General features: G+C 36.0%; 1 protein-coding gene across 1 annotated transcript; it reads left to right on the plus strand.

Moving 5' to 3' along the window:
• Window positions 1-1,575: 1,575 nt before the first annotated feature.
• On the plus strand, window positions 1,576-7,023 carry LOC109182070. The gene is made up of 2 exons (XM_019332106.1): window positions 1,576-2,966; window positions 4,668-7,023. The coding sequence occupies exons 1-2, from the start codon at window positions 1,859-1,861 to the stop codon at window positions 6,797-6,799; spliced, it is 3,240 nt and encodes a 1,079-aa protein (XP_019187651.1). The 5' UTR covers window positions 1,576-1,858; the 3' UTR covers window positions 6,800-7,023.
• Window positions 7,024-11,702: the final 4,679 nt, after the last annotated feature.

Consider the following 11,702-nt stretch of genomic DNA (forward strand, 5'->3'; position numbering starts at 1 on the left):
TATTTGTATTGTAATGATTAATTTGTTGTTGTCTTGATTTGGTACTTGTATAATTCGATTCATGTTTTTTTTTTTTTTTTTTTTTTTTTTTCAATTGATGCAAGATCTCCGATTAATATTGATGACAATTCTAGATATCTAAGTAGAGGGGATGTGTGTGGTGAATAAATTCAACTATACTCTAAAATAAAAGATATTCAACAATTATGCATATTATTTGTGCATGTCAAATAATAAACTCTAATAGAATGTTTGGTTCACGAAATATGCATGGAATGAAATGACATTCCCAAGAACATGCTTATTTCGTTGTTTGATAGTGCTTTTTATTCTCCGAAACATTGTTCCAAGGAATGAACTATATAATCTTTGTGAATGATTTAAACAAATATATAGGTATATAAAAAGTTCAACAATTACTTTTAAATTCTAATACAAATCATATTTAAATTTAAAAATATTTAAATAAACTGGAGTAGGAGTAGGGTGACGGGTGATACGGGATGACCTGTGAGTTATGTATAATCCGGGTATCCCTTACGGGCTAAATGGACTGGGCTGGGTCGAAAAAACTTACAATCCAATCTGCCTAAAAACCAGGCTACCCATTTTGATGACTCTAAACGGCCCGTTAGGTTTACAGAAAATATTTGAGGGGAATGGAATTAAAATTTCATGGAAAATAAATTACTATTAAGATGAGTTCCATTGTTTGGTTGGTGGAAAAGAAATTATTAGGAATATAGATTTCATTGTTTGGTTGAGTTTGAAATGGTAAGGAATTATGAATATGAATATAAATACCAATATGCCCCTAACGATAATAATGATAATAAATTTCTTTTTGAAAGCCAATGATAATAAATTATACCTTTGAACAGATACTATAATGTAATAGAGTCAGTAGCATTAAAAAAAAAAAAAATTATACCTATGTAATTAAGAAAATTTCATGAAGATATAATAGTCCAACCATGTTATATTTTCTTTCCAAATCTGGTGGAAAACAAAATACTACCCTTGTGCAAATAATTTGTTTTCCTTCGCTTTTAAGAATTTCCTTTCCAAAAGAAATTGAATTCCATGAATTAAACAACATAAATTAATATTTTTCTCTACTTTTAAAAAATTCTTTTCCATTAAAAATATTTTTCATCCAATCAAATACCCCCTAAAATGTGGACATTTACTCTTACTTTTCAATTTTAGTTCAACAGTTTAGCCAACCCGCCAACAGCCCCAAAATTTAAAGTTAGAATGTAGAACCAACCCGACCAAAAATAAAAAATAAAAAATAAAAAATAAAAAAATAAAACAATTCTATTATTCCTGACCGATAAATCCGACAAAATTAATCCGAAATCAAGCTGGCTGGCTCGGATTGATATCCCTACTTACTATATACATACTCCGTCATATATAGAAATATATTCATGATTTTTCAAAAAAAAAAAAAAAAGAAATATATGAGATGCACTTAATTTACAACTGTACCCCTAATCACGAATGACGTGGCACTTCACCATCTTGCTTCGACAACTGCTCCAAAACGTGAACCGGGCGGGCCTTCTCTTTTTAGCCTCTCAAAGCCCACAAAGCTCTCATGTGTAGCGCCTCTCTCTTTCTCCATTCTCTCTCTCTCTCTCTCTCTCTCTCTCTCTCTCTTAGGGTTTCCCAATAGTAGTTGTGCTCAATTCAGTTCCCAGCATTTTCTCATCGATTCCCGGCATTCTCTCTCATTTCCCAGAAAATCTCACCACTTTTCTCCCGTTTCTCGCTCCGTTTGTAGATAAGAAAACTCGTCCTTTGATTAGGTCTTTTGCTCCCAATTGGTTACAGCTCGTTGAATACTCGGGAGATGTTATCAGTGATGAGCAACAAAGGGTTCGATTCAGATCGCAGAAACGACGCCGTCGCTGTTCCGGATCTTAGGGCGTCCACTGCCTCCAGCTCCGCTGCTGTAAATGGAGAGGTGAGCTCGGTTTCGACTCACTCGGGAGACGCCAAGGCTTCTGAGGACGTCGAGAATGGTGGCGGTATGGATTTGGATAGGGGTGTTAGTTTAGTTAGTGATGATAGTGCAATTAGAAATGAAGATAGAAAATTAAATGCGGAGGAGGGGAAGGAATTGGGTTCTGAGGTAGTTAATTTGGAGGACAAGGGTGGAACAGAACTGATTCACGGGTTTGGAAATAGTATAATCGATGATGAAAGGAGTAACGGAACCGAGGGGAACTCTGTTGTTTCCGAATATGACCTAATGCTTTCCAAGTTTGACGATTTTGCAGCCAATGGGAGGCGATGGACTGTTGGTTTGGGTTTTGAAATGGGGGACATGGTTTGGGGAAAGGTGAAGTCTCACCCATGGTGGCCAGGCCACATTTTCAATGAGGCATTTGCAACCACTTCAGTTCAAAGAAGTAGGAAGGATGATCATATATTAGTTGCTTTCTTTGGTGATAGCAGCTACGGGTGGTTCGAACCAGCCGACCTTGTACCCTTTGACTCTAATTTTCATGAGAAATCTCAGCAAACCAATTCGAGGTCTTTCGCCAAGGCTGTCGAAGAAGCTGTTGAAGAATTGAGCAGGAGGTGTGCTCTGGGTTTGCTTTGTAGGTGCAGCAGGCAGGTGGACAGTTTTCGACCTCTCCCCGATGATGAAGGTTTTTTCAAAGTCGATTTGAGTGACACTGATACCAATTTTGTTTATACTGCCAGCCAGATTAAAAAAGCCAGGGAAAGTTTTCACCCCAGAGAGACTCTTACTTTTGCCAAGAAATTAGCTCTCACACCTATGAGTGGTGACTATGGGAATATCAACTTTATAAAAAACAGGGCTACTGCTTTAGCTTATAGAAAGGCAGTCTTTGCACCTCATGACCCTACATATGCAGAAGCTTTTGGTGCTCATGTACCTAAACACTTGCAACAATCACAGTCAAAACCATCAAAGGAGCCACAAAGAGGTAACAATTATCATCTCACCATTGTGCATATTATTTTGAAGCCTTATTTGATGGAGTGTTGTGAAACTCATGCATCTTAAATTGATGATTCCAAAGGGACTTCATTCCAGTCTTGTAGCAATTATATTGTTTGCTCTAGAGGACCAGTCTTTTGAGATTGAAACTATCTTTCTAAAAGTCATTCCTGGATGTATTGATCAAAGAATTTGGCCAGATATTTGTTTCCTGTTCAACAAATGTTTCCATACATTCAATTGCAATTGATATCTCTTACATGAAATAGCTCCCATGTATCTTCTATATGAAATGTCAAAAGGGTGTAACACTGTAACCCTTGACCTATTCAATTGACATTGAATTTTAAGGTGCTCTAGCTATCATGTTTTCATGATTTATTCTAGTCTAAAGCTAATAGAAGTTGTATATGCAAAATGTTCTTGTATATTTTAAGTTTTTACCTTATAAGTAAATTCAACTTCTAATCTAAAGTATAATAAAAAAATAAATAAATAAAATATAGGTATTATATCTGAATTTTCGATCTATGGACATAGAATGTTACTACTATTCACAGGCTCTTTTCTTCAGCTATCTCTCAATGTGTGAACTTCGTCTGATTCAATTCTTAAGTTATTTTTAATTACTTCAAAAAGTCATTCCCTGCTAATGCAATGAAGTCACATATGATCTTGAAAATTGAACCTTGGAGTTATTATCTGCTGATCAATGATTGGGGATTGAATTTAACATGTCTGTGCCCATTAAGGGTAAGAATCAACTTGGTTCTACAGTGTACATGAAAGTTCATTTCTGGCTTGCAAAGATGTTAGATGTGAAAATATCCAATGATATTATTATAAACAAAAAGTTAATCGAAGTTTAGAAAACTTCACTATTTTACCTGCTTCCCATGCCGGAAATCAGGAAAATAAGTGATTTTTCTTTTAACTTGAAAAAATATAATAATAATTGGTTTTAATTGCTTGAATAGGATGAATGAATCAAATGCTGTGATAGTTGTCTGTCACCTTAACAAGTGTTCATATGATTTGTATTTCCCCAGTATGTCAATGAGACAATTTGAACTTAAATTATAAAACTGTTGAGCTAAAATCCAGTGGCAACTTTGTTTTTCTGTCAAATTCAAATGTTGTAAATTTTAGATTTGTTGACTTCTTTTGTATCTCGTGCTTTGTTTAAGCCTAAAAGGTCATTTTCATGGGATACTGATTGTCATGTTAGTTGGCTCTAGAGCTAAATGTATGAGGGCATCAGTCATAACTCATAAGGTTAATTTTGCTTTTTATAGATGATAAAACTAAAAGTGAATACACCCAACCTCATCACACACATCTTCTCAATGCAAAATCAAGGATGTGGACCTCTATATTATTAGGTTATTTGGTTACCACATATCTCTTCATTTTTTTTTATATATTATACAGGCCATCTGTTAAAACAATTAGCTTTTCCTATCAGTAATTTTTTCATTGTATAGTGGAATTGCTTAATGTTTCTGCCCTAGTTATAGGCAATGATGGTTCATCTTTGTCTCATAACCTCTTGTGTCTTTGACCTTAGTGTTGGCATTAATTGATTGGTTGTTTTTATTCTGTCAATTATAGGGAAAGATGTATATTTTGAACTTGTATTTCCATTGTCTTTGTCCACTTATTTCTTTTTCATTCATGTATTTTACAGCTTCTCTGAGTGGCAGACTAATTTCTATGGAAGCCATGGGTAAGGGAAAAACTTCAGTGAGACATAACAAGGCTACAGGTCAGACTGAGAAAGACAGATACTTGTTTAAGCGCAGAGATGAACCTGAGAACCTGAAAAGCCGCAAAGTTGCTGAGGTGCAAGCAGGTTCCTCTAGCCAGCCTATTCATGTAGACAGCTCTGTTTTTTTGGGGAAAGGTTCTTCTGCTAGTGTAAATGATAATACAAAATCCACTTCTGGGGCCACTTCTATTGAAGAACTAAAGCAACCTCCGAAGCAAGATGCTGCTGTAGGGGAATTACATAGAAGTGGACAAGTTCAAGATTGTGTTGGTGAAATGCATATTTCAGCTCCTACTGAAGCAAAACCTCAGGGTGAAGGATTTAGAGTGCGTTCTCATGGTGGGGCACAAAAGGTAAAGAATCGTAAACGTCCTGCAAGTGGTTCTGAAACCAATCAATTGTTGGAGAAGAAGAAGAAAAAGAAGAAGAAAATTTTAAGCATGAATGAGGGCTCTAATTTGGTGGAGAAGCAAGTAGGTGGTGCTGTAGAAAGAATTGTGAATCAGAAATCTGAAGGAGATTCAGTGCCAGTACCTTCAGGTACTAGGGAAGATATTCAGATGGACAATCAGCAAAAGGGTGATGGAGCAAGCATCTCCTCGAATGAGCAGGCAGTTCCTCAGCAAGCAATAGGGATTAAAAGTGTTGAACTTGAACTCCCTCAAGTACTATGTGATTTGCAAACTCTTGCTCTTAATCCCTTCCATGGAATGGAAAGAAGTTGTCCTACAAGTACACGTAGTGTCTTTTTGCGTTTTCGTTCTCTTGTATTTCAGAAGAGCTTGGCATCATCACCAGCTGAAAATGAATCAAATCAAGTTCCTTCCAGTAAATTACCTGCTTCCGACGGTGCACCTGCTGAGCGAATTAGAGAAGCAGCTCCTGTGAAGATGCCGCCAAAACCTTCTGCGAGGCCTGATGACCCTACAAGGGGTGGTCGTAAGCGCAGCCCATCAGATAGGCAGGAGGAACTTTCTGCCAAAAAGAAGAAAAAAATGAATGATTTGAAGCTATTGGCTGCAGAAAAGAAGGGTCCCCAGAGAGCTTCTGAAGTGCCAAAGAGTGAAATGGTCACCAAAATGCCATCTTCAATTCCAACTAAACTGTCCAAGCCTGATGTCAGCAAGAGGATAGAGCATTCACCAAGGGTGCCTGAGCCAACCATGCTGATCATGAAGTTCCCTCCAAATGGGGCTCTTCCATCTATTCCCGAGCTCAAAGCAAAGTTTGCCCGCTTCGGGCCTCTTGACCATTCTGGTACACGGATTTTCTGGAAGTCCTCAACTTGCCGTCTTGTGTATCGGTACAAGCATCATGCTGAGTCTGCACTTAAATTTGCGGAGAGTAGCACGAATCTGTTCGGCAACACAGATGTGAAGTGCTCCCTGCGCGAAGCTGAGGCAGCCGAGACTAGTATTTCCAAGGTGTCGTCGAGGGAAGACAGTTATGCTCTTGGAGGTTCACAGTCAAAAGATTTGATGAGTGATAGGCTGCCCCCGGCAAGTAGGCAGTTGCAGCAGCAGCAGCAGCAGCCAGTGCAGCTGAAGTCATGTCTGAAACGGCCCCCAGGAGGAGGCGAGGAAGCAGCAGCAGGGAATGGTAACAATAGAGGTACTACTCCTCGTGTAAAATTTGATTTGGGTGGAGAAGATAGTAGTAGAGGGGAGCTGTTGATGTCGATGTCAAATGATAGTAAGAACACCAAAACTGGTAGTGCTGCTTCATCATCTTCTGATTCTACTACTAATATCAAAAATTTCTCAAAGGTTATTCCTCCTCCATCGCCCTCTCCTCAGTTGACTGCTCAATTTCAAAACCCACCAACTACTAATGTGCACTTGCCAGAAGTGGTGATGCCTCACAGAAATATGCATAATTTTAACACCCATCCCCATCATGCTTCTTCATCTGCTCCTCCTCCTCCTCCTCCACTGGCTAGTACCACCAATATTGATATTTCCCAACAGATGATAAGCCTTCTCACAAAGTGCCATGAAGTTGTGACCAATTTGACAAACGTACTGGGCTACCCATCTTACCGTCCCCTCTAAAACTGTGTTGCCTTGCCTTTTGATGGTTGGTTGGCTCCAGAGATTGCGCTTTCCGGCTGGCCAATTATTTGGGGTTCAGATCAGAACTGAATGAAGAAGATTGAATATAATATCCTTTTTATCTCTGAAATCTTTTTTGTATTTTTTAGAATACCTTCTTCAAGTACACTTGTATTGATGATGATAGAGATGATAATCCCTTCTCTGCTTGCTTGCTTCTCTCTCATCTTTTTTGTTTTCCTCAACTCAACACAACTCCACGCTTTTTAAGTAGTAGTGAATGGTGATATTGTGGAACGCATTTTTTTGGGTTTACAACCTAAACTTTAACTCCTTCCCTTCACTCTTACACAAAATGCTACCAACCAAACCACAAATCCTAGAGGGCTTTAACAACGTAGTAGAATGAATATTCAATTAGTAAATTGCCATTATCTTAGCTGCCTCCACCCTTCAATTCCCAAAACCCAATAAACCCTCTTCTATTTACTTATTTGAAATGCCATTTTTGATAATACACTATGAAATTGGTACACTTTTTTTTTTCATCTAAACAACTCTTTAAATAAATAATACTTGATGAGCCGAGAAAAGTTTACTAAATTCCTATGTGCCATATTGCCATGTTATTAGTTTTTTTTTAGAAAAGGATTCTTCATAAATTGATTAATGTGAATATGGATGGCAATGGGTCAAAGAGGGCTACATCCATCACCTGATTCACCTTATATTTTCTCCACCCACCCCCATATCGGGTGGACTTTTTCAAAACTCACCCCCACTCCACTGGGTGCGGGTGCCACTACAGATACCCACCACTTATCATCTTATTATTTTTTTAAAAAATAATATTTAAATTACTTACACATAATAAAATAATAAAATTCATTAGTTATACTAAAACATAAAATAATAGAAATGTTTAAATATAATAACTAAATTGTTAATTTTTAAAAATAAGCTTAGTAGTTTAGATATAAAAAATAATAAAAAGTTACACGAAGTTATAGAAATTTTTATAAATAACAATATACTAGTACTTATTTTACTATTACACACACACACATGATAAGTCGGGTGAGGTTCTAAGTGAGTTTTGTGCATAGAATTCAAATCCAACCCGACCCACTGCAGTTTTTTTTTGTTTTTTTTTTTTTTAAATTATTTATTTTAAAAACCCACCTCCGACCCGTCAAAAAAAAAAAAAAAAAAAAAGACTCATACGAGATGAATTCGGACGGATTGAAATTGTCATCTCATCAATTAAGTTTCAAAACCTCGTTATTCATGAAAACTTTTCTAAGTTGTTTGATCTTATCAATATTATTTTGTTCAAAGGTTATCTCTACCTCTCTACAAATTTGATTCTCCAACGTATAGGAGAAAACTTCCGCAGCATATATGCAAAGCCTGGTTGGCTTTGCGTATAGGTGAACAGGGGGCAAATTATGCTATGCGCACGGCGCTAAAACAGCGTCGTTTTCGACGCTGTTTTAACTAAAAAAAAATTGTTTGAAACGCGGTTAACGGCGTTAACGGCATATTCGTTATGAAATTATGAATATACAGTTATGACATTATGAATGTACAGTTATAGAATTATGAATGTATAGTTATGGAATTATGAACTTACAATTATGAACATAGAGCTTCGAAAATTATGAATGTTCGATATGGAATTATGAATATACAGTATGGAATTATGAATGTACAGTTATTGAATTATGAATGTACAGTTATGAAATTATGAACATAGAACTCTGACATTATGAACTTACAATTATGAACATAGAGCTTCGAAAATTATGAATTTACAGTTATTGAATTATGAATATACAGTTACGGAATTATGAATGTACAGTTATGAAATTATGAACACAAAGCTGTGAATATATGCTCCTATAACGAAGCAGTCTGAAATTAAATTTTTTTATAAAAAAAAAAAAAAAGAGGGAAGATAACGGTGCCTGACGGCACCGTTACGGTGCCCATAATGCACGCTGGGCACGAGCCCACAGCATAACTATTGGTTGAACAGGGGGTATGATAGTAATTTCCACCACCAGCGCACCTCCCCTCCTCAAATGGCACGAAAAATGAGGACAGTGTAATTAGTGTCAAATGTGAAAACGGAAATTAGTCAGGTGGACTTGAATCGTTAAACAGACAGAGAAAGATTTAGATCATTTCGTAGTTTACACACAAAAAAAAAATTATATATTTAAAAAAAAATTATAGAAAAAATGACATTTTTAATATGTAGAAATCAAATTGACAAATACAAGAATCATACTACACCGATTTAACCACCTCTTTCGAACAATAAAAATATTTTATTTAATTAACTCGTGATATGATTGAATAATACATAAATAAAGCAATGAATATAAATCTATAATTAATGTCACTGAAAACAAAAAGTAATTTTGAGGACTAAAATAAAGTAGGGTCTTGTATACAAAATTTCTCTCTAGAACTTTTTCTCTCAAAGCTTTCTTTTTGTTCTTCTGCATTATGGAAAGCATAATCGGCTCCGGTGACAAGATCCCAGGAGGGTGATGATCTTCTTGAGAGAAGTTGATACGTCCTTAATTGTAATTACGTAGCTTAATTAGGAAGAATTAATTATATTTTTAGAATTTGTAGAATAATTAGGATGATACAACTTAATTAGTGGGAGAGTTAATATTGTGCCTAAATTAGCATATGGAAATTATGTATGTATATTATAATATATCATTACCTTGTATAGTTAGTATAGTTTTGGTAGGTTAATTATTATAGGTATTAGTAAATTAGTATAAATAGGTTCATTGTATACCAGGACTATGTGGTCCAATGGTACTCGGGTTGGACTTCCAGATACTATAATGTGTATATGAAGATTAAAACACAGAAAAATATATTCTATTGTGGTCTTTAGCTATTTTTCTTGGAGCCCTCACACGTTCAAAGTGTGAAATTGGAGTTTGCCGTGACTCGAAGACGGTTAGAGGCAAGAAGCCTGCTCGAAAGGTTTCTTCCGTTGCGTACTGAAATAGGTTTCTTCCGTACTAAATTTCAGTACATAACATTGGTACTTTCATTGATTCTATTCGTGAGAGTGTTCCCTATCTTTTTTTTTTATTTCATTTTTGTTTTTATTTTTATTATTACTGTTTTTTGTGTTGGCTGCATCCCTCAAGAAAAAAAAAAAGAGTGAAAATTTGACCCCCAATAAAAAAGAAAAAAGAAAAGAAAACAAAGTGAAAAAAAGGAAAAAAAAAATACAGCAAAAAAAACACATTAATTTTATTTATTATTATTATGAAAAATACTACTCGATGTTTATTGGTTTCTGTAAACCACGTATGGTATTCAATTGATGATTTTGTATTGTATGAGATTTTTTCTACAAAAGGACCGGTGCAATATATTCACATTTTAAAGGATGAGGGTCACACCTTCCAAGCTTTGGTATGATTTGATTCCATTGTGGATTCAATCGTAGCCAAACAAGCATTCCATGGCCAAAACATTTATGAAGGGTATTGCACTATGAATATGAAATTTCCTGATGCAAAATTAATAATGGCTACCTGTGGGGAAGTAGATCATCATCAAACTCTCACTCGTTAGGTGGAAATTGATGCGGAAGTAATGATCGAACAAGAATTTGGTGATAATGTGGTCGATATGAGTTCTAATGCAATTGTTGGTGAGGACTATACTAATCAATCCAATGAGGAAGAAATTAAAATTTTTACTATTGAGGAGGTAGATCATGCATCAAATACTATGAAGGATCACATCACGGTCTGCATGGATTCAACTCAAATTGAAGCACCAATTCAAGCTAAAGCAACAACTACAATCGAATATATCAAGTCTCCCCAATTGTTTCAAGAATCAATTTTCACGTCAATAGTGTCTATGGAGGAAAGTCTCATCCACTTTGCAGTAGAAATGATTCCTAAATTGGTCCAAATCATGACACCAACAAGGAATTCTGTTACAGGGCAATCCAGTGAACATGTTGTTTATGATGTCCACGTTTGGCAAATCAATCAAGCAGTATCATCAAGGCATGGATATGCTCATTTTCATACCTACACCTTGAGGACATGGTGTTTTTTGAAGGGGTGGAGAGTGATACGCCTTTAATTGTAATTATGTAGCTTAATTAGGAAGAATTAATTATATTTTTAGAATTTGTAGGATAATTAGGATGGTACAACTTAATTAGTGTGAGAGTTAATATTGTGTCTAAATTAACATAGGAAAATTATGTATGTATATCATAATATATCATTACCTTGTATAGTTAGTATAGTTTTGGTAGGTTAATTATTATAGGTATTAGTAAATTAGTATAAATAGGTCCATTGTATATGAAGATTGAAACACAGAAAAACATATTGTTATTGTAGTCTTTAGCTATTCTTCTTGGAGCCCTCACACGTTCAAAGTGTGAAATTGGAGTTTGTCGTGATTCGAAGACGATTAGGAGCCACAAGCCTGCTCGAAAGGTTTCTTCAGTTGCGTACTAAATTTCAGTACCTAACAGAAGTACTAAGAAAACGAAGACCATGAGAGGTTGCACTGGCGAGCAGTGCTGAGAATGAACAAATGGATGGGGTGGAAACTAGTGGTGTTGGTGAGGTGAGGAAGCCAGGAACTCTGGTTACCAAAGAGTTTCTTACAATGACATGCTCACTGGCAGGGGCGGACCCAACATGGGGGCAGTGGGGGCAGTTTCCCCCCCTCACCCCACCCCCACCCCATATATAACCCTTGTATGTATATATGAATATATAGTACAAGTTTTAGTATAAGTATAATAAAATAGATAGAATTTAACAAGAGATGATTAGCCCAGGTGGTAAGGCACGTGTACATCCTTTCTAAGAGCCATGGTTCGAAT

This window comes from Ipomoea nil, unplaced genomic scaffold (genome assembly GCF_001879475.1).
Source record: "Ipomoea nil cultivar Tokyo-kokei standard unplaced genomic scaffold, Asagao_1.1 scaffold1043, whole genome shotgun sequence".
NCBI classification, from domain to species: domain Eukaryota; kingdom Viridiplantae; phylum Streptophyta; class Magnoliopsida; order Solanales; family Convolvulaceae; genus Ipomoea; species Ipomoea nil.

Excerpts from the sequence above, each read along its gene's own strand:
- LOC109182070 (XM_019332106.1), top strand. The coding sequence starts at position 1,859 with ATGTTATCAGTGATGAGCAACAAAGGGTTCGATTCAGATCGCAGAAAC. Across the intron at positions 2,967-4,667 it reads ATCAAAGGAGCCACAAAGAG|CTTCTCTGAGTGGCAGACTA; the intron begins GTAACAATTATC and ends TGTATTTTACAG.